Consider the following 24,777-nt stretch of genomic DNA (forward strand, 5'->3'; position numbering starts at 1 on the left):
GAAAACGATACTGTCTATAGTAGAAATATCAATAAATGAACTGGTGAAAAATGCAATTTTTCAACTGTTCTGGTATGTCCAGAATAAAAAATGAAAAATGACACTAACGTTTATTTAAGAAGGAAAGCAACTATTTTTTATTTTTCTCTGTAAATTCTATATATTTTAATAAAATTTTTTAAAAACTTCTGCTTTAATGGAGAAACTATATTTTTCCAACTTCTCTCACTTGTCCAAAGTAAGCTTCGAAAGTTCCACTAACGTTTATTTAGGAATATAGGTTAAAGTTTGTAGTTTTTACTGTGCATATTTCATTTTTTAATGATAATTAATGAAAACGACACTGCCTATAGTAGAGATATCAATAAATGAACGGGTGAAAAATGCAATTTTTCAACTGTTCTGGTATGTCCAGAATAAAAAATGAAAAATGACACTAACGTTTATTTAAGAAGGAAAGCAACTATTTTTTTATTTTTCTCTGTAAATTCTGCATATTTTAATAAAATTTTATAAAAACTTCTGTTTCAATGGAGAAACTACATTTTTCCAACTTCTCTCACTTGTCCAAAGTAAGCTTCGAAGGTTCCACTAACGTTTATTTAGAAATATAGGTTAAAGTTTGTAGTTTTTACTATACATATTACATTTTTTAATTATAATTAATGAAAACGATAGTCTGTAGTAGAAATATCAATAAATGAACTGGTGAAAAATGCAATTTTTCAACTGTTCTGGTATGTCCAGAATAAAAAATGAAAAATGACACTAATAATATTTTTTTATATTTTTTATTTAAGAAGGAAAGCAACTATTTTTTTATTTTTCTCTGTAAATTCTACATATTTTAATAAAATTTTATAAAAGCTTCTGCTTCAATGGAGAAACTATATTTTTCAAACTTCTCTCACTTGTCTTAAGTAAGCATCGAAGGTTCCATTAACGTTTATTTAGGAATATAGGTTAAAGTTTGTAGTTTTTACTGTACATATTACATTTTTTAATTATAATTAATGAAAACGATAGTCTGTGGTAGAAATATCAATAAATGAACTGGTGAAAAATGCAATTTTTCAACTCTTCTGGTATGTCCAGAATAAAAAATGAAAAATGTCACTAACGTTTATTTAGGAAGAAAAGCATCTATTTTTTTATTTTTCTCTGAAAATTCTATATATTTTAATAAAATTTTATAAAAAATTCTGCTTCAATAGAGAAACTATATTTTTTCAACTTCTCTCACTTGTCCAAAGTAAGCTTCGAAGGTTCCAATAACGTTTATTTAGGAATACCGGTTAAAAATTGTAGTTTTTACTGTACATATTACATTTTTTAATTATAATTAATGAAAACGATAGTCTGTAGTAGAAATATCAATAAATGAACTGGTGAAAAATGCAATTTTTCAACTGTTCTGGTATGTCCAGAATAAAAAATGAAAAATGTCACTAACGTTTATTTAAGAAGGAAAGCAACTATTTTTTATTTTTCTCTGTAAATTCTATATATTTTAATAAAATTTTTTAAAAACTTCTGCTTTAATGGAGAAACTATATTTTTCCAACTTCTCTCACTTGTCCAAAGTAAGCTTCGAAAGTTCCACTAACGTTTATTTAGGAATATAGGTTAAAGTTTGTAGTTTTTACTGTACATATTTCATTTTTTAATGATAATTAATGAAAACGACACTGCCTATAGTAGAGATATCAATAAATGAACGGGTGAAAAATGCAATTTTTCAACTGTTCTGGTATGTCCAGAATAAAAAATGAAAAATGTCACTAACGTTTATTTAAGAAGGAAAGCAATTATTTTTTTATTTTTCTCTGTAAATTCTACATATTTTAATAAAATGTTATAAAAACTTCTGCTTCAATGGAGAAGCTATATTTTTTCAACTTCTCTCACTTGTCCAAAGTAAGCTTCGAAGGATCCACTAACGTTTATTTAGAAATATAGGTTAAAGTTTGTATTTTTTACTGTACATATTTCATTTTTTAATGATAATTAATGAAAACGACACTGCCTATAGTAGAGATATCAATAAATGAACGGGTGAAAAATGCAATTTTTCAACTGTTCTGGTATGTCCAGAATAAAAAATGAAAAATGACACTAACGTTTATTTAAGAAGGAAAGCAACTATTTCTTTATTTTTCTCTGTAAATTCTACATATTTTAATAAAATGTTATAAAAACTTCTCCTTCAATAGAGAAACTATACTTTTCCAACTTCTCTCACTTGTCCAAAGTAAGCTTCGAAGGATCCGCTAACGTTTATTTAGAAATATAGGTTAAAGTTTGTAGTTTTTACTGTACATATTACATTTTTTAATTATAATTAATGAAAACGATAGTCTGTAGTAGAAATATCAATAAATGAACTGGTGAAAAATGCAATTTTTCAACTGTTCTGGTATGTCCAGAATAAAAAATGAAAAATGACACTAACGTTTATTTAAGAAGGAAAGCAACAATTTTTTTATTTTTCTCTGTAAATTCTACATATTTTAATAAAATTTTATAAAAACATCTGTTTCAATGGAGAAACTACATTTTTCCAACTTCTCTCACTTGTCCAAAGTAAGCTTCGAAGGTTCAACTAACGTTTATTTAGGAATATAGGTTAAAGTTTGTAGTTTTTACTGTACATATTACATTTTTTAATGATAATTAATGAAAACGACACTGTCTGTAGTAGAAATATCAATAAATGAACTGGTGAAAAATGCAATTTTTCAACTGTTCTGGTATGTCCAGAATAAAAAATGAAAAATGTCACTAACGTTTATTTAAGAAGGAAAGCAACTATTTTTTATTTTTCTCTGTAAATTCTATATATTTTAATAAAATTTTTTAAAAACTTCTGCTTTAATGGAGAAACTATATTTTTCCAACTTCTCTCACTTGTCCAAAGTAAGCTTCGAAAGTTCCACTAACGTTTATTTAGGAATATAGGTTAAAGTTTGTAGTTTTTACTGTGCATATTTCATTTTTTAATGATAATTAATGAAAACGACACTGCCTATAGTAGAGATATCAATAAATGAACGGGTGAAAAATGCAATTTTTCAACTGTTCTGGTATGTCCAGAATAAAAAATGAAAAATGACACTAACGTTTATTTAAGAAGGAAAGCAACTATTTTTTTATTTTTCTCTGTAAATTCTGCATATTTTAATAAAATTTTATAAAAACTTCTGTTTCAATGGAGAAACTACATTTTTCCAACTTCTCTCACTTGTCCAAAGTAAGCTTCGAAGGTTCCACTAACGTTTATTTAGAAATATAGGTTAAAGTTTGTAGTTTTTACTATACATATTACATTTTTTAATTATAATTAATGAAAACGATAGTCTGTAGTAGAAATATCAATAAATGAACTGGTGAAAAATGCAATTTTTCAACTGTTCTGGTATGTCCAGAATAAAAAATGAAAAATGACACTAATAATATTTTTTTATATTTTTTATTTAAGAAGGAAAGCAACTATTTTTTATTTTTCTCTGTAAATTCTATATATTTTAATAAAATTTTTTAAAAACTTCTGCTTTAATGGAGAAACTATATTTTTCCAACTTCTCTCACTTGTCCAAAGTAAGCTTCGAAAGTTCCACTAACGTTTATTTAGGAATACCGGTTAAAAATTGTAGTTTTTACTGTACATATTACATTTTTTAATGATAATTAATGAAAACGACACTGTCTATAGTAGAACTATCAATAAATGAACTGGTGAAAAATGCAATTTTTCAACTGTTCTGGTATGTCTAGAATAAAAAATTAAAGATGACACTAACGTTTATTTAAGAAGGAAAGCAACTATTTTTTTATTTTTCTCTGTAAATTCTACATATTTTAATAAAATTTTATAAAAACTTCTCCTTCAATAATTTTTCCAACTTCTCTCACTTGTCCAAAGTAAGCTTCGAAAGTTCCACTAACGTTTATTTAGGAATATAGGTTAAAGTTTGTAGTTTTTACTGTACATATTTCATTTTTTAATGATAATTAATGAAAACGACACTGCCTATAGTAGAACTATCAATAAATGAACGGGTGAAAAATGCAATTTTTCAACTGTTCTGGTATGTCCAGAATAAAAAATGAAAAATGACACTAACGTTTATTTAAGAAGGAAAGCAACTATTTTTTTATTTTTCTCTGTAAATTCTGCATATTTTAATAAAATTTTATAAAAACTTCTGTTTCAATGGAGAAACTACATTTTTCCAACTTCTCTCACTTGTCCAAAGTAAGCTTCGAAGGATCCACTAACGTTTATTTAGAAATATAGGTTAAAGTTTGTAGTTTTTACTGTACATATTACATTTTTTAATGATAATTAATGAAAACGACACTGTCTGTAGTAGAAATATCAATAAATGAACTGGTGAAAAATGCAATTTTTCAACTGTTCTGGTATGTCCAGAATAAAAAATGAAAAATGTCACTAACGTTTATTTAAGAAGGAAAGCAACTATTTTTTTATTTTTCTCTGTAAATTCTACATATTTTAATAAAATTTTATAAAAACTTCTCCTTCAATAGAGAAACTATATTTTTCCAACTTCTCTCACTTGTCCAAAGTAAGCTTCGAAAGTTCCACTAACGTTTATTTAGGAATATAGGTTAAAGTTTGTATTTTTTACTGTACATATTTCATTTTTTAATGATAATTAATGAAAACGACACTGTCTATGGTAGAAATATCAATAAATGAACTGGTGAAAAATGCAATTTTTCAACTATTCTGGTATCTCCAGAATAAAAAATGAAAAATGACACTAACGTTTATTTAAGAAGGAAAGCAACTATTTTTTTATTTTGTCCTTGTCCAAAGTAAGCTTCGAAGGTTCCACTATCGTTTATTTAGGAATATAGGTTAAAGTTTCTTCTTTTTACTGCACATCTTACACTTTTTAATGATAATTAATAAAGGACAACGACAGTGGAAACATCAATAAATGAACTGGTAAAAATTCCAATATTCACCTATCGATTCGACAAGGGTTTTTTCTATGGACATTGAAATTTTTATTAATGATCAATAAAAATTTTAGGTTCCACACAATTACAAAAATACCTATTCTTTCTAAGTAAATGTTAACATAGTACCAATTTCTATAATTTATTTCATATAAAATGGAAATTTTTTTAAGACATTTGATAAAGTTTTCTCTATTAACTTTGAAAATTTTGTATATTTTCGTAAACTAGAATATTAATATATTATTATATAAAATTAATACGTTACAGGCAAACTGAAAACGCTGAAATATTGTAATTTTTATCAGTCGATTCAACCCCAATTGACAATGAAGTTTCCATTAATTTCCAATAAAAATTGTAGAATTGCACACTTAGCTTGTTACGTTAGTTGCGTTGCCTATCCTTAAGCGAAGAACAATGGCGCCATCTGTTATACGAAACGAAGTCCCTTAGTGGATTTCGTAATAGCTGCGGTTTTTCCATTCTTGACGGGACCCTCGAAAAGTTGCAACTCGCCGCGTAATTATCGAAAGCCACTCGGCAAAAGAAAAACCCCCGCACGAAGTGGGATTATTGACTTTGTTCGTCTTTCCGCAAAGTTTCGGATCTCGAGTGCGAAACTCGCGGCCGAGAGTTCTCTTAATTGAAGTCCCCGGGTTTCGGTTTTCGAGTGGTTTTCCAGCAAAGACGACGACGGTGTGCATTGTGCCGGTCGTTTCGGGTGAAAGTGTCCGAGCTATCGATCTCACCATCGGATTGAATTATTCAAGATTTTCGGACCCGGCCTTGAAACTTGTCTCCGCTCTCACCGTTCAAATTCGATTTGTCCACATTAGTCTCGACTCGGGACTGTTTGGAACGATGTGAGTGCGGGATTTGTTTGATGGAATCAGTTTTGGACGACCATATGGTTTATTTGTTGCGACGACTAAAAATGAAAATAAGAGCGGTGATTCAACGTTTTGATTTTGGACCAGTGACACAGTTCGTAATCTCGTCTCACCGGTTTATTTTCATTTACACGAATCGATTTCAAGGCCCTATTTATTTATCTAGGCGCACCTCAGGACCTGAATTTCAGTTTTAACAAAGGAAGAACAATTTTTGAACTTTCCCTGTGAATTCTACAATATTTATTAAAAATAAATAAATCCTCAAAATTATTTAATTAACTTCATCGAATGTCTGGTAAAAATCTCAATATTCCAAAGTTTCAAGTTTGTCTGAAATAAATTATCAAAATTGTACAAACAATTACTTAGGAAGAATCACTATTTTTGTAGTTTCTCTGTAGAATCTACAATTTTTGCTGAACATTAATAAAAATTTCAACGTCCAAAGAAAAAACTTCATTGAATCGATAGATAACAATTGGAATTTTCAAACATTTCTAGTTTAAATGGAATAATTTACAGAAGTTGGGACTAAGGGTGACATAGGAAAAAGAACCATTTTGTACTTCGTCTGTAAATTCCACAATTTTTATTAAAAACTAAAGAAATTCTCAAAATTAATAGACAAAACTTCATCGAATGTCTGGTGAAAATCTCAACATTTCAACGTTTGAAGTTTGTCTGAAATAAATTATCAAAATTGTACAAACGATTACTTAGGAAGAATCACTATTTTTGAGGTTTCTCTGTAGAATCTACAATTTTTACTGAACTTTAATAAAAATTTCAACGTCGTAAGAACAAACTTCATTGAATCGATAGATAACAATTGGAATTTTCAAACTTTTCTAGTTTAAATGGAATAATTCACAGAAGTTGGGACTAAGGGTGACATAGGAAGAAGAACCATTTTGTACTTCCTCTGTAAATTCCACAATTTTTATTAAAAACTAAAGAACTCCTCAAAGTTAATAGGCAAAACTTCATTGAATATCTGGTAAAAATCTCAATATTTCAACGTTTCAAGTTTGTCTAAAATAAATTATCAAAATTGTACAAACAATTACTTAGGGAGAATCAATATTTTTGTACTTTCTCTGTAGGATCTAAAATTTTTACTGAACATTAATAAAAATTTCAACGTCCAATGAAAACACTTCATTGAATCGATAGATAACAATTGGAATTTTCAAACTTTCCTAGTTTAAATGAAATAATTCAGAGAAGTTGGGACTAAGGGTGACAGAGGAAGGAGAACCATTTTTGTAATTTCCCAGTCAATTCTACAATTTTTATTAAAAACTAAAGAACTCCTCAAAACTAATAGACAAAACTTCATCAAATATCTGGTGAAAATCTCAATATTTCGACCTTTCAAGTTTGTCTGAAATAAATTATCAAATGTGTACAAACAATTACTTAAGGAGAATCACTATTTTTGTGGTTTCTCTGTAGAATATACAATTTTTACTGAACATTAATAAAAATTTTCAACGTCCATAGAAAAAACTTCGTTGAATCGATAGATAACAATTGGAATTTTCAAATTTTTCTAATTTAAATGGAATAATTCAGAGAAGTTGGGACTAAGGGTGGCAAAGAATGAAGAACCATTTTTATACTCCCCCTGTAAATACCACAATTTTTATTAAAAACTAAAGAACTCCTCAAAATTAATAGACAAAACTTCATCGAATATCTGGTAAAAATCTCAATATTTCAACGTTTCAAGTTTGTCTAAAATAAATTATCTAAATTGTACATACAATTACTTAGGGAGAATCACTATTTTTGTAGTTTCTCTGTAGAATCTATAATTTTTACTGAACATTAATAAAAATTTCAACGTCCTAAGAAAACACTTCACTGAATCGATAGATAACAATAGGAATTTTCAAATTTTTCTAGTTTAAATGAAATAATTCAGAGAAATTGGGAATAAGGGTGACAGAGGAAGGAGAACCTTTTTTGTACTTCCCCAGTAAATTCTACAATTTTTATTAAAAACTAAAGAACTCCTCAAAGTTAATAGGCAAAACTTCATCGAATATCTGGTGAAAATCTCAATATTTCAACGTTTCAAGTTTGCCTGAAATAAATTAACAAAATTGTACAAACGATTACTTAGGAAGAATCACTATTTTTGTAGTTTCTCTGTAGAATCTACAATTTTTACTGAATATTAATAGAAATTTTAACGTCTTAAGAAAAAACTTCATTGAATCGATAGATAACAATTGGAATTTTCAAACTTTTCTAGTTTAAATGGAATAATTCACAGAAGTTGGGACTAAGGGTGACATAGGAAGAAGAACCATTTTGTACTTCCTCTGTAAATTCCACAATTTTTATTAAAAACTAAAGAAATACTCCAAATTAATAGACAAAACTTCATCGAATGTCTGGTGAAAATCTCAACATTTCAACGTTTGAAGTTTGTCTGAAATAAATTATCAAAATTGTACAAACGATTACTTAGGAAGAATCACTATTTTTGTAGTTTCTCTGTAGAATCTACAATTTTTACTGAACATTAATAAAAATTTCAACGTCTTAAGAAAAAACTTCATTGAATCGATAGATAACAATTGGAATTTTCAAACTTTTCTAGTTTAAATGGAATAATTCACAGAAGTTGGGACTAAGGGTGACATAGGAAGAAGAACCATTTTGTACTTCCTCTGTAAATTCCACAATTTTTATTAAAAACTAAAGAAATACTCCAAATTAATAGACAAAACTTCATCGAATGTCTGGTGAAAATCTCAACATTTCAACGTTTGAAGTTTGTCTGAAATAAATTATCAAAATTGTACAAACGATTACTTAGGAAGAATCACTATTTTTGTAGTTTCTCTGTAGAATCTACAATTTTTACTGAACATTAATAAAAATTTCAACGTCTTAAGAAAAAACTTCATTGAATCGATAGTTAACAATTGGAATTTTCAAACTTTTCTAGTTTAAATGAAATAATTCAGAGAAGTTGGGACTAAGGGTGACCGAGGAAGGAGAACTATTTTTGTACTTCTCTAGTAAATTCTACAATTTTTATTAAAAACTAAAGAACTCCTCAAAGTTAATAGGCAAAACTTCATCGAATATCTGGTGAAAATCTCAATATTTCAACGTTTCAAGTTTGCCTGAAATAAATTAACAAAATTGTACAAAGAATTACTTAGAAAGAGTCACTATTTTTGAGGTTTCTCTGTAGAATCTACAATTTTTACTGAACTTTAATAAAAATTTCAACGTCGTAAGAACAAACTTCATTGAATCGATAGATAACAATTGGAATTTTCAAACTTTTCTAGTTTAAATGATATAATTCAGAGAAATTGGGAATAAGGGTGACAGAGGAAGGAGAACCATTTTTGTACTTCCCCAGTAAATTCTACAATTTTTATTAAAAACTAAAGAACTCCTCAAAGTTAATAGGCAAAACTTCATCGAATATCTGGTGAAAATCTCAATATTTCAACGTTTCAAGTTTGACTGAAATAAATTAACAAAATTGTACAAACGATTACTTAGGAAGAATCACTATTTTTGTAGTTTCTCTGTAGAATTTACAATTTTTACTAACATTAATAAAAATTTCAACGTCCTAAGAAAAAACTTCATTGAATCGATAGATAATAATTGGAATTTTCAAACTTTTCTAGTTTAAATGAAATAATTCAGAGAAGTTAAGACTAAGGGTGACAGAGGAAGGAGAACCATTTTTGTAATTTCCCAGTCAATTCCACAATTTTTATTAAAAACTAAAGAATCCCTCAAAATTTCATCGAATTTCTGGTGAAAACCTCAATATTTCAACGTTTCAAGTTTGTCTGAAATAAATTATCAAAATTGTACAAACGATTACTTAGGAAGAATCACTATTTTTGTAGTTTCTCTGTAGAATCTACAATTTTTACTGAACATTAATAAAAATTTCAACGTCTTAAGAAAAAACTTCATTGAATCGATAGTTAACAATTGGAATTTTCAAACTTTTCTAGTTTAAATGAAATAATTCAGAGAAGTTGGGACTAAGGGTGACAAAGGAAAGAGAACCATTTTTGTACTTTCCCAGTCAATTCTACAATTTTTATTAAAAACTAAAGAACTCAAAATTAATAGACAAAACTTCATCGAATATCTGGTAAAAATCTCAATATTTCAACGTTTCAAGTTTGTCTAAAATAAATTATCAAAATTGTACAAACAATTACTTAGGGAGAATCAATATTTTGTAGTTTCTCTGTAGAATCTATAATTTTTACTGACCATTAATAAAAATTTCAACGTCCTAAGAAAACACTTCACTGAATCGATGGATAACAATAGGAATTTTCAAACTTTTCTAGTTTAAATGAAATAATTCAGAGAAGTTGGGAATAAGGGTGACAGAGGAAGGAGAACCATTTTTGTACTTCTCCTGTAAATTCCACAATTTTTATTAAAAACTAATGAAATGTTTAAAATTAATAGACAAAACTTTATAGAATATCTGGTGAAAATTCTACAACTTTTAATAAAATTTAATTATAACTTTAAAGTTAATGCTCTGTATAGTCTTTAGATTTTAGTAAACGAACAAACCGCAGCTATTGAAAAATCTATTAAAAATCTCATTTATATACAACAGATGGCGCCATCATTCTTTGTTTGACCTTAGGCAACAACACTCCCATAACAACCAAAATTGCACTTCATTCTATTAATAGGCATTTTATTGTTGACTTATGATTTGATACATGTTTAGACAAACAATCCTTGTTTTATCTAATCTGTATGTACTTTCCTAGTCTCCACATAAAACATCACAAACAATGAAATCGATTAACAAATAAAACATACCTTTCGGATTGCTTTCCTCCGCTGCAGCCGACAGCTGCGATGTCGAACTTGTAGTTCTTGCGTTTCTCGCAGTTGAGCACCCTCTTGGCCCGGAGTTCGGCGTAGCCGTCGTCCTTGAGGACGACGTCGAACGGCGCCTCACCATGATGCTTGTTGACAATGCGGAACTTGCAGACGTCGCCGGACGCCCGGATCGGCGGCGTCACCTCGACGATTGTCTCGTTCTCTTTGACGATGCCGTGGTAGCCGTTGTCGAGGTCAATGTTCAATTTCGGCGCTGCAAAATAATTGTTTATTGTTTATTGGTTGTTTGTGCAGTCATCATAAAATTATTTGTTCGTCGTTGTTTGGATAAATTGTTTATGTCAAAGTTTACTAATGAAGATTGTCGTTTTAAGAGTTTTAAGAGTTGTTAAATCAACATTATTTAGGTGGTGTTAATAAAGTTTGTGGGAAAAATAACGGATCATTCGGTGAAAAAGGCATTTTTATGTCTCTCCTAATTTGTTCGTAACACATCATGAAAACTGACACTAACGTTTATTAGTAGTAAAAGTTATAATCCTGTAGCTATTTTAAAATTTCAGTTTTTAAAAAAATATATTTGAAACTTTGCTATGGCAAAAACAGTGATGAATTGGCTTTTCTAATTTGTCAAAATTAAATCATTGGTTATATATTGTAGAAAGATAAGCTTTTTGTTTATTCTATTTAGATTTCAAAGTTTTAAATATAATAGAAATTAATGAACATATCTATACCGATAGAAAAAAAAAACAACAAATCGATTGGTTAAAACCAAATTATTTTAATTCTTTAATTAACATAAAACCTCAAAGTAATTATTAACTTTTACCTGAAATAAGTCTTCGAAGTTCGGCACAAACGTTAATTTCAGTAGAAAAGCTATTTTTTAACTTCCCCTGCTGATTACATAGTTATATATAGAAATTACTAAAAACCTCTGTATTAATAGAAAACATATTGTCAAAATGATTGGTGTAAACTGCATTTCTCTAACTTCTCTGGTTTGTCTGAAATAAATAGTCAAAATAGTCACTAACGTTTATTTAGAAAGATAAGTTTTTTCTAAATTCTTTTTAGATTTTACTGTCTTAGAAACAAATTAATGAGAACGTCTGTTCCAATAGAAAAGCCAAAAACGAATCCACTCATAAAAACTATATTTTTCCAATTTTTTAGTTTGTCTGTCATGAAATCTCAAAGTAGTTACTAACGTTTATTTAAGTAAAAAAGCTATTTTAGTAGTTTCTTTGTACATTCCATGGTTTTTAATAAAAATTAATGAAAACTTAATTGTCAATAGAGGAAATATTGTCGAATTAATTAATGAAAAATTCATTTTTCCAGCATTTTTAGTTTACCTGAAATGAATCATCGAAGTAAGCACTAACGTTATTTTAAGTAGAAAGCCTGTTTGTAACATTTACCGTATGGATTCCATATTTATTAATAAAATTTATTAAAAACCTCTGTAATTAATAGAAAAAAATATTGTCAAAATGATTGGTGTAAACTGCATTTCTATAACTTCTCTGGTTTGTCTAAAATAAATAGTCAAAATAGTCACTGACGTTTATATAGGAAGATAAGTTTTTTTCTAAATTCTTTTTAGATTTTACTGTCTTAGAAACAAATTAATGAGAACGTCTGTTCCAATAGAAAAGCCAAAAACGAATCCACTCATAAAAGCTATATTTTTCCAATTTTTTAGTTTGTCTGTCATGAAATCTCAAAGTAGTTACTAACGTTTATTTAAGTAAAAAAATCTATTTTAATAGTTTTTTTGTACATTCCATGGTTTTTATTAAAAATTAATGAAAACTTAATTGTCGATAGAAGAAATATTGTCGAATTAATTAATGAAAAATTCATTTTTCTAGCATTTTTAGTTTACCTGTAATGAATCATCGAAGTATGCACTAACGTTATTTTAAGTAGAAGGCCTGTTTTTAACATTTACCGTGTGGATTCTATATTTATAAATAAAATTTATTAAAAACCTCTGTATTAATAGAAAAAATATTGTCAAAATGATTGGTGTAAACTGCACTTCTAGAACTTCTCTAGTTTGTCCAAAATAAATAGTCAAAATAGTCACTGACGTTTATATAGGAAGATAAGTTTTTTTCTAAATTCTTTTTAGATTTTTCTATCTTAGAAACATATTAATGAGAACGTCTGTTCCAATAGAAAAGCCAAAAACGAATCCACTCATAAAAACTATATTTTTCCAATTTTTTAGTTTGTCTGACATGAAATCTCAAAGTAGTTTCTAACGTTTATTTAAGTAAAAAAGCTATTTTAGTAGTTTCTTTGTACATTCCATAGTTTTTAATAAACATTAATGAAAACTTAATTGTCAATAGAGGAAATATTGTCGAATTGATTAATGAAAAATTCATGTTTCCAGCATTTTTAGTTTACCTGTAATGAATCATCGAAGTATGCACTAACGTTATGTTAAGTAGAAGGCCTGTTTTTAACATTTACCGTGTGGATTCTATATTTATAGATAAAATTTATTAAAAACCTCTGTATTAATAGAAAAAATATTGTCAAAATGATTGGTGTAAACTGCATTTCTATAACTTCTCTAGTTTGTCTAAAATAAATAGTCAAAATAGTCACTGACGTTTATATAGGAAGATAAGTTTTTTTCTAAATTCTTTTTAGATTTTTCTATCTTAGAAACATATTAATGAGAACGTCTGTTCCAATAGAAAAGCCAAAAACGAATCCACTCATAAAAACTATATTTTTCCAATTTTTTAGTTTGTCTGACATGAAATCTCAAAGTAGTTTCTAACGTTTATTTAAGTAAAAAAACTATTTTAGTAGTTTCTTTGTACATTCCATAGTTTTTAATAAACATTAATGAAAACTTAATTGTCGATAGAGGAAATATTGTCGAATTAATTAATGAAAAATTCATGTTTCCAGCATTTTTAGTTTACCTGTAATGAATCATCGAAGTATGCACTAACGTTATTTTAAGTAGAAGGCCTGTTTTTAACATTTACCGTGTGGATTCTATATTTATAGATAAAATTTATTAAAAACCTCTGTATTAATAGAAAAAATATTGTCAAAATGATTGGTGTAAACTGCACTTCTAGAACTTCTTTAGTTTGTCTAAAATAAATAGTCAAAATAGTCACTGAGGTTTATATAGGAAGATAAGTTTTTTTCTAAATTCTTTTTAGATTTTTCTATCTTAGAAACATATTAATGAGAACGTCTGTTCCAATAGAAAAGCCAAAAACGAATCCACTCATAAAAGCTATATTTTTCCAATTTTTTAGTTTGTCTGACATGAAATCTCAAAGTAGTTTCTAACGTTTATTTAAGTAAAACAACTATTTTAGTAGTTTCTTTGTACATTCCATAGTTTTTAATAAACATTAATGAAAACTTAATTGTCGATAGAGGAAATATTGTCGAATTAATTAATGAAAAATTCATGTTTCCAGCATTTTTAGTTTACCTGTAATGAATCATCGAAGTATGCACTAACGTTATTTTAAGTAGAAGGCCTGTTTTTAACATTTACCGTGTGGATTCTATATTTATAGATAAAATTTATTAAAAATCTCTGTATTAATAGAAAAAATATTGTCAAAATGATTGGTGCAAACTGCATTTCTATAACTTCTCTGGTTTGTCCAAAATAAATAGTCAAAATAGTCACTAAAGTTTATATAGGAAGATAAGTTTTTTTCTAAATTCTTTTTAGATTTTACTGTCTTAAAAACAAATTAAAGAGAACGACTGTTTCAATAGAAAAGCCAAAAACGAATCCACTCATAAAAACTATATTTTTCCAATTTTTTAGTTTGTCTGTCATGAAATCTCAAAGTAGTTTCTAACGTTTATTTAAGTAAAAAAGCTATTTTAGTAGTTTCTTTGTACATTCCATGGATTTTAATAAAAATTAATGAAAACTTAATTGTCAATAGAGGAAATATTGTCGAATTGAATCATGAAAAATTCGTTTGTTTAGCTTTTTTAGTTTACCTGAAATGAATCATCGAAGTAAGCACTAACGTTATTTTAAGTAGAAAGCCTGTTTTAACATTTACCGTGAGGATTCCATATTTATTGATAAAATTTATTAAAAACCTCTGTATTAATAGAAGAAACATTGTCAAAATGATTGGTGTAAACTGCATTTCTATAACTTCTCTGGTTTGTCTAAAATAAATAGTCAAAATAGTCACTGACGTTTATATAGGAAGATAAGTTTTTTTCTAAATTCTTTTTAGATTTTACTATCTTAGAAACTAATTAATGAGAACGTCTGTTCCAATAGAAAAGCCAAAAACGAATCCACTCATAAAAACTACATTTTTCCAATTTTTTAGTTTGTCTGACATGAAATCTCAAAGTAGTTTCTAACGTTTATTTAAGTAAAAAAGCTATTTTAGTAGTTTCTTTGTACATTCCATAGTTTTTAATAAACATTAATGAAAACTTAATTGTCGATAGAAGAAATATTGTCGAATTAATTAATGAAAAATTCATTTTTCCAGCATTTTTAGTTTACCTGAAATGAATCATCGAAGTAGGCACTAACGTTATTTTAAATGGAATGCCTGTTTTTAACATTTACCGTGTGGATTCTATATTTATAGATAAAATTTATTAAAAACCTCTGTATTAATAGAAAAAATATTGTCAAAATGATTGGTGTAAACTGCATTTCTATAACTTCTCTAGTTTGTCTAAAATAAATAGTCAAAATAGTCACTGACGTTTATATAGGAAGATAAGTTTTTTTCTAAATTCTTTTTAGATTTTTCTATCTTAGAAACATATTAATGAGAACGTCTGTTCCAATAGAAAAGCCAAAAACGAATCCACTCATAAAAACTATGTTTTTCCAATATTTCAGTTTGTCTGACATGAAATCTTAAAGTAGTTTCTAACGCTTTTTTAAGTAAAAAAGCTATTTTAGTAGTTTCTTTGTACATTCCATAGTTTTTAATAAACATTAATGAAAACTTAATTGTCGATAGAGGAAATATTGTCGAATTAATTAATGAAAAATTCATTTTTCCAGCATTTTTAGTTTACCTGTAATGAATCATCGAAGTAGGCACTAACGTTATTTTAAGTGGAAGGCCTGTTTTTAACATTTACCGTGTGGATTCTATATTTATAGATAAAATTTATTAAAAACCTCTGTATTAATAGAAAAAATATTGTCAAAATGATTGGTGTAAACTGCACTTCTAGAACTTCTCTAGTTTGTCTAAAATAAATAGTCAAAATAGTCACTGACGTTTATATAGGAAGATAAGTTTTTTTCTAAATTCTTTTTAGATTTTTCTATCTTAGAAACATATTAATGAGAACGTCTGTTCCAATAGAAAAGCCAAAAACGAATCCACTCATAAAAACTATATTTTTCCAATTTTTTAGTTTGTCTGACATGAAATCTCAAAGTAGTTTCTAACGTTTATTTAAGTAAAAAAACTATTTTAGTAGTTTCTTTGTACATTCCATAGTTTTTAATAAACATTAATGAAAACTTAATTGTCGATAGAGGAAATATTGTCGAATTAATTAATGAAAAATTCATGTTTCCAGCATTTTTAGTTTACCTGTAATGAATCATCGAAGTATGCACTAACGTTATTTTAAGTAGAAGGCCTGTTTTTAACATTTACCGTGTGGATTCTATATTTATAGATAAAATTTATTAATAACCTCTGTATTAATAGAAAAAATATTGTCAAAATGATTGGTGTAAACTGCATTTCTATAACTTCTCTAGTTTGTCTAAAATAAATAGTCAAAATAGTCACTGACGTTTATATAGGAAGATAAGTTTTTTTCTAAATTCTTTTTAGATTTTTCTATCTTAGAAACATATTAATGAGAACGTCTGTTCCAATAGAAAAGCCAAAAACGAATCCACTCATAAAAACTATATTTTTCCAATTTTTCAGTTTGTCTGACATGAAATCTCAAAGTAGTTACTAACGTTTATTTAAGTAAAAAAGCTATTTTAGTAGCTTCTTTGTACATTCCATGGTTTTTAATAAAAATTAATGAAAACTTAATTGTCAATAGAAGAAATATTGTCGAATTAATTAATGAAAAATTCATTTTTCCAGCATTTTTAGTTTACCTGAAATGAATCATCAAAGTATGCACTAACGTTATTTTAAGTAGAAAGCTTGTTTTTAACATTTACCGTGTGGATTCTACATTTATAGATAACATTTATTAAAAACCTCTGTATTAATAGAAAAAATATTGTCAAAATGATTGGTGTAAACTGCATTTCTATAACTTCTCTAGTTTGTCTAAAATAAATAGTCAAAATAGTCACTGACGTTTATAAAGGAAGATAAGTTTTTTCTAAGTTCTTTTTAGATTTTACTGTCTTAAAAACAAATTAAAGAGAACGACTGTTCCAATAGAAAAGCCAAAAACGAATCCACTCATAAAAACTATATTTTTCCAATTTTTCAGTTTGTCTGACATGAAATCTCAAAGTAGTTACTAACGTTTATTTAAGTAAAAAAGCTATTTTAGTAGATTCTTTGTACATTCCATGGTTTTTAATAAAAATTAATGAAAACTTAATTGTCAATAGAGGAAATATTGTCGAATTAATTAATGAAAAATTCATTTTTCCAGCATTTTTAGTTTACCTGAAATGAATCATCATCAATCAATAGAAGGCCTGTTTTTAACATTTACCGTGTGGATTCTATATTTATAGATAAAATTTGTTAAAAACCTCTGTATTAATAGAAAAAATATTCTCAAAATGATTGGTGTAAACTGCATTTCTATAACTTCTCTGGTTTGTCTAAAATAAATAGTCAAAATAGTCATTGACGTTTATATAGGAAGATAAGTTTTTTCTAAATTCTTTTTAGATTTTACTATCTTAGAAATATATTAATGAGAACGTCTGTTCCAATAGAAAAGCCAAAAACGAATCCACTCATAAAAACTATATTTTTCCAATTTTTCAGTTTGTCTGACATGAAATCTCAAAGTAGTTTCTAACGTTTAATTAAATAAAAAGGCTATTTTAGTAGTTTCTTTGTACATTCCATGGTTTTTAATAAAAATTAATGAAAACTTAAGTGTCAATAGAGAAAATATTGCCGAATTGATTCATGAAAAATTCATTTTTCCCTCTTTTTTAGGTTATCTAAAATAAATCATCGAAGTTGGCACTAACGTTTATTACTGAAGAAAAGCATATTTCAGTGCCTTATTAAAAGAAAACAGTATAACAGAAACAACCCGAGTAAACCACAACCGTCCATTCCCCACGGTTCCCCCCCGGATAATTACCAGTGTAAAATTGACCGGCGATCGATTATTTTCTCAGCGGCGCCGAGCCGGTCGACCGGCGGGTGGACGAGGGTGGTTCACTCCGGACGCGCGCCCGATCGATCCGCGGCCCGCGAAACGCGCCGCCCCGTCGCATCGCCGAAAAACCGCCCGTTCCGCGTCCTCCGGAGACGATTTAACGCCGAATACGCGGAACGATAATACAAAAATAATAAAAAAACAATGTTCCGGTGCGCATTAATAAAGTCCCCCACAGTCGTAATCTGTTTATTGTGTGTCGGGCCGTTTTGCCGTTCCATTTCGTTTTTTATTTCGCCGTGGGGGAATCTCGCACCGTTTCCGACCGGCCGCACGGTCCGGCGTGGGCGGTCGGGGGTGGTTTTGGTGGGACAATAATTTTCGGGTCGGAGCGAACAGATGTCGGTCGCGGCAGATTTATCGGCCGCCACGCAATTAAAATTAATGCGAAAACACCGCGACGACGGGACGTTTGTGTGTGTTTTTTTTTGTTGCGGTCGAGGGTTGAAAAGTGCGGAAGTGAAAGAGGCGACGATTAAAACCGGGACGGTTTAACCACCTGAATTCGGTCAAGTGGGCTTTTTTTGAGATGGAGAAAATGGAAAAATTTTCGCCACTCGACTTTGTTTCGTTTGATCCTCGAACATAACGGGGGGAAAAAAACTCTTTCGGCTGTCTCGTTAATTATTTTAACGGAACGAAATATGCGACGTTTTGCTTATTTGCGTCTCGATTATTTTTTTTTATTAAAAATAATTAAAATTAAATTATAAGTTTACAAAATATTCGAATTCTATTAATAATTGTGATTCTTAAGGCTGATTTATTGTTAAATTGTTGTATTGAGTTAAATTGTGCCTTAACAATATACTCTTTCCTTACATAAACGTTATTGTCAAATTTAATTATTTATTATATTCCTCAATGTTTCTTCTGTTAACACTGCAGATTCAAATGACATTTTTTCCAACTTTAATTATTAATTTCGGACAAACTACAAAAATGGGAAAAAATCAGTTTCCACCAATCGATTCCTCAATGTTTCTTCAGTTAACCCTGAAGATTCCATTAATTTCTATTAAATATTGTGGAATCTAGAGACAAAGTTCAAATGACATTTTCCCCAAATAAACGTTAGTGTCAAATTTGATTACTTATTTCGAACAAATCACAACAGTTGAAAAAACTCAGTTTCCACCAATCGATTCCTCAATATTTCTTCCATTAACACTGAAGATTCTATTGATTTCCATCAAATATTGTAGAATCTAGAGAGGAAGTAAAAATGACATTTTTCCAAATAAACGTTAGTGTCAACTTTGATTACTTATTTCAGACAAACTATAAAAGTTGAAAAAATTTAATTTCCACCAAACGATTCCTCAATGTTTCTTCTGTTAACCCTGAAGACTCCATTAATTTCTATTAAATATTGTGGAATCTAGAGAGAAAGTACAAATGACATTTTTCCCAAATAAACGTTAGTGTCAAATTTGATTACTTATTTCGGACAAATCACAACAGTTGGAAAAATTCAATTTCCACCAATAGATTTCTCAATATTTCTTATATTAACACTGAAGATTCCATTAATTTCCATCAAAGATTGTAGAATCTAGAGAGAAAGTAAAAATGACATTTTTTACAAATAAACGTTAGTGTCAACTTTGATTACTTATTTCAGACAAACTACAAAAGTTGGAAAAATTTAATTTCCACTAATCGATTCCTCAATGTTTCTTCCGTTAACTCTGAAGATTCCATTAATTTTTATTAAATATTGTAGAATCTAGGGAGAAAGTACAAATGACAAATTTTTCCCCAAATAAATGTTGATGTCAACTTTCATTACTTATTTCAGACAAACCACAAAAGTTGGAAAAATTCAGTTTCCACCAATCGATTCCTCAATGTTTCTTCAGTTAACCCTGAAGACTCCATTAATTTCTATTAAATATTGTGGAATCTAGAGAGAAAGTACAAATGACATTTTACCCAAATAAACGTTAGTGTCAAATTTGATTACTTATTTCGGACAAATCACAACAGTTGGAAAAATTCAATTTCCACCAATAGATTCCTCAATATTTCTTATATGAACACTGAAGATTCCATTGATTTCCATCAAATATTGTAGAATCTAGAGAGAAAGTAAAAATGACACTTTTTACAAATAAACGTTAGTGTCAACTTTGATTACTTATTTCAGACAAACTACAAAAGTTGGAAAAATTTAATTTCCACTAATCGATTCCTCAATGTTTCTTCCGTTAACCCTGAAGATTCCATTAATTTTTATTAAATATTGTAGAATCTAGGGAGAAAGTACAAATGACAAAATTTTCCCCAAATAAATGTTGATGTCAACTTTCATTACTTATTTCAGACAAACCACAAAAGTTGGAAAAATTCAGTTTCCACCAATCGATTCCTCAATGTTTCTTCAGTTAACCCTGAAGACTCCATTAATTTCTATTAAATATTGTGGAATCTAGAGAGAAAGTACAAATGACATTTTACCCAAATAAACGTTAGTGTCAAATTTGATTACTTATTTCGGACAAATCACAACAGTTGGAAAAATTCAATTTCCACCAATAGATTCCTCAATATTTCTTATATTAACACTGAAGATTCTATTGATTTCCATCAAATATTGTAGAATCTAGAGAGAAAGTAAAAATGACACTTTTTACAAATAAACGTTAGTGTCAACTTTGATTACTTATTTCAGACAAACTACAAAAGTTGGAAGAATTTAATTTCCACCAATCGATTCCTCAATGTTTCTTCCGTTAACCCTGAAGATTCCATTAATTTTTATTAAATATTGTAGAATCTAGGGAGAAAGTACAAATGACAAATTTTTCCACAAATAAATGTTGGTGTCAATTTTCATTACTTAATTCAGACAAATCACAAAAGTTGGAAAAATTCAGTTTCCACCAATCGATTCCTCAATGTTTCTTCAGTTAACCCTGAAGACTCCATTAATTTCTATTAAATATTGTGGAATCTAGAGAGAAAGTACAAATGACATTTTTCCCAAATAAATGTTAGTGTCAAATTTGATTACTTATTTCGGACAAATCACAACAGTTGGAAAAATTCAATTTCTACCAATAGATTCCTCAATATTTCTTATATTAACACTGAAGATTCTATTGATTTCCATCAAATATTGTAGAATCTAGAGAGAAAGTAAAAATGACACTTTTTACAAATAAACGTTAGTGTCAACTTTGATTACTTATTTCAGACAAACTACAAAAGTTGGAAGAATTTAATTTCCACCAATCGATTCCTCAATGTTTCTTCCGTTAACCCTGAAGATTCCATTAATTTTTATTAAATATTGTAGAATCTAGGGAGAAAGTACAAATGACAAATTTTTCCCCAAATAAATGTTGATGTCAACTTTCATTACTTATTTCAGACAAACCACAAAAGTTGGAAAAATTCAGTTTCCACCAATCGATTCCTCAATGTTTCTTCAGTTAACCCTGAAGACCCCATTAATTTCTATTAAATATTGTGGAATCTAGAGAGAAAGTACAAATGACATTTTTTCCAAATAAACGTTAGTGTCAACTTTGATTACTCATTTCAGACAAACTACAAAAGTTGAAAAAATATAATTTCCACCAATCGATTCTTCAATGTTTCTTCCATTAACCCTGAAGATTCCATTAATTTATATTAAATATTGTAGAATCTAGGGAGAAACTACAAATGACAAATTTTTTCCCAAATAAATATTGATGTCAACTTTCATTACTTATTTCAGACAAACTACAAAAGTTGCAAAAATTCAGTTTCCACCAATTGCTTCCTCAATATTTCTTCTGTTAACACTGAAGATTCCATTAATTTCCATTAAATATTGTAGAATCCAGGGAAAATGTATCAAATTATCCAGAGACGAATTTGGACATGTTAAAAAAGTAAAAAAAATTCAATTTCCACCAATTGATATCAGAATATTTCTTCTGTCAACAATCAAGTTTCCATTTCCATTAAGCATTGTAGACTCTGGGGAAAAAGTTTAAGTGAATGAAGTTATAAAAATGAAATTTTAACTAATATATTTAACTTTTTTTATATATGGATTAACTTAATTTTGTTTTTCTTTTTGTTAAAAATTTCGTATATGTAACATATTTAAACACTCTTTCATAAAATCCTCCAACTACATATTTTTCCAGTTCTCTTGTAATTCAGCTGAATAAAACAATGGACAAAACGTAACTAAAACGCCACACTAATCCAGACTGGGATCTACACATCCACACACAAATCCCACCTACCAAAAGTTATACACAAAATTGTTCCAAAAAAAAAAAACAAAATTCACGATTGTGTTTCACCCAGTTTCGTTCATTTTTTTTAACGTATAACGCATTTAAAACTGGACGAAGTTAGTTATTGATTTTGGCACCGTAGTTGTCGTAACAGAACGAATCGTTCCCGTTGTTTTTATATGCAGGATGTTTATCGCAAATTCACGTGGAAACTTTCCTCGTTTTTCCGCTGACCGTGCCGGATAAAAAAAAAACAAACAAAAAACGTGCAAAGTTTGCGCCGAGCGCGGTAATCAGTTTTCGAAACGTTACACTTTAGAGACAGGAATACGAATAAACGTGAATGGGGGGGAAACAAAGGGATCGTGTTGCAAATAAACTGCGTTGTATTTTTTATTCGATTAAAAGAATAACGAGGGTGTTGGAGAGATTTTTTTACTATTGTTTTCGTGGATTGAATTAAATGAAGTCGAGTGGTGAAAGTTGTTTCCATTTTGACTTGGGTAGGAACAAGTTTTCTGTTATATTTCGGTCAATTTTTTAATGTAGAATATTTAAAAATGAATAAAGGTATTTAATGAATAAAATTAAAAACATTGTAACGTGATGCAACTTTTCTCACCTTGATTTTCATGTTTAATTATCAAAAAATAAATTTGGGGACTTTTGTAGTGCTCGACGAAATTCTATCAACTGGTCTTTAGTAAATAAAATTAAAAATATATTGTAAAATAGCCCAAATTTTGGATTTTTTGAAAATACTTAACTTTATTTAATAATTATGATTGTTAAAACATAAAATAAAATTTATTTTTCTATTTGTAAGGTTGAAAAAATATATTTGAGAATCTTTCATTATAGATTTTCATGTTTAACTATAAAAAAAGTCTATTTGAGGACTTTTGTAGTACTCAACAAACTTTCTATCAATTGATCTTTAATGAATAAAATTAAAAATATATTGTAAAATAGCCAAATTTTGGATTTTTCTAAAAATATCTTAACTTCATTTAATAATTATGATTGTTAAAGCATAAAATAAAATTTATTTTTCCATTTGTAAGGTTGAAAAAATATGTTTGAGAATCTTTCATGATATATTTTCATGTTTAACTATAAAAAAGTGTATTTGGGGACTTTTGTAGTACTCAACAACTTTCTATCAATTGGTCTTTAATGAATAAAATTAAAAATATATTGTAAAATAGCCAAATTTTGGATTTTTCTAAAAATATCTTAACTTCATTTAATAATTATGATTGTTAAAGCATAAAATAAAATTTATTTTTCCGTTTGTAAGGTTGAAAAAATATGTTTGAGAATCTTTCATTATAGATTTTCATGTTTAACTATAAAAAAAGTCTATTTGAGGACTTTTGTAGTACTCAACAAACTTTCTATCAATTGATCTTTAATGAATAATATTAAAAATATATTGTAAAATAGCCAAATTTTGGGTTTTTTGAAAATATCTTAACTTTATTTAATAATTATGATTGTTAAAGCATAAAATAAAATTTATTTTTCCATTTGTAAGGTTGAAAAAATATATTTGAGAATCTTTCATTATAGATTTTCATGTTTATCTATAAAAAAAAGTATATTTTAGGACTTTTGTAGTGCTCTACAACGTTCTATCAACGGTTTTTAATGAATGAAATTAAAAATATATTGTAAAATAGCCAAATTTTGGGTTTTTTGAAAATATTTTAACTTTATTTAATAATTATGATTGTTAAAACATAAAATAAAATTTATTTTTCTATTTGTACGGTTGAAAAAATATATTTGAGAATCTTTCATGATAGATTTTCATGTTTAACTATAAAAAAAAGTCTATTTGAGGACTTTTGTAGTACTCAACAACGTTCTATCAATTGGTCTTTAATGAATAAAACTAAAAATATATTGTAAAATAGCCAAATTTTGATTTTTTTTGAAAATATCTTAATTTAATAATTACGATTGTTCGTTCAAACATAAAGTAAAATTTATTTTTCTATTTGTAAGGTTGAAAAAATATGTTTGAGAATCTTTCATGATAGATTTTCATGTTTAACTATAAAAAAAGTAAATTTGAGGACTTTTGTAGTGCTCTACAACGTTCTATCGACGGTTTTTAATGAATAAAATTAAAAATATATTGTAAAATAGCCAAATTTTGGGTTTTTGAAAATATGTTAACTTTATTTAATAATTATGATTGTCAAAGCATAAAATAAAATTTATTTTTCTATTTGTAAGATTGAAAAAATATGTTTGAGAATCTTTCATCATAGATTTTCATGTTTAACTATAAAAAAAGTCTATTTGAGGACTTTTGTAGTGCTCAACATCGTTCTATCAATTGGTCTTTAATGAATAAAATTAAAAATATATTGTAA

General features: G+C 27.9%; 1 protein-coding gene across 1 annotated transcript in view; it reads right to left on the reverse strand.

Annotated features, from left to right (window-relative positions):
• Positions 1-24,777, reverse strand: part of LOC109605639 (calsyntenin-1) — an 81,468-nt gene that overhangs the window by 29,282 nt on the left and 27,409 nt on the right. The window contains exon 2 of the mRNA XM_049968346.1: positions 10,731-11,007. Coding sequence (XP_049824303.1) covers positions 10,731-11,007 — 277 coding nt within the window. The remainder of the gene's footprint in view (positions 1-10,730; positions 11,008-24,777) is intronic.

This window comes from Aethina tumida, chromosome 6 (genome assembly GCF_024364675.1).
Source record: "Aethina tumida isolate Nest 87 chromosome 6, icAetTumi1.1, whole genome shotgun sequence".
NCBI lineage: Eukaryota > Metazoa > Arthropoda > Insecta > Coleoptera > Nitidulidae > Aethina > Aethina tumida.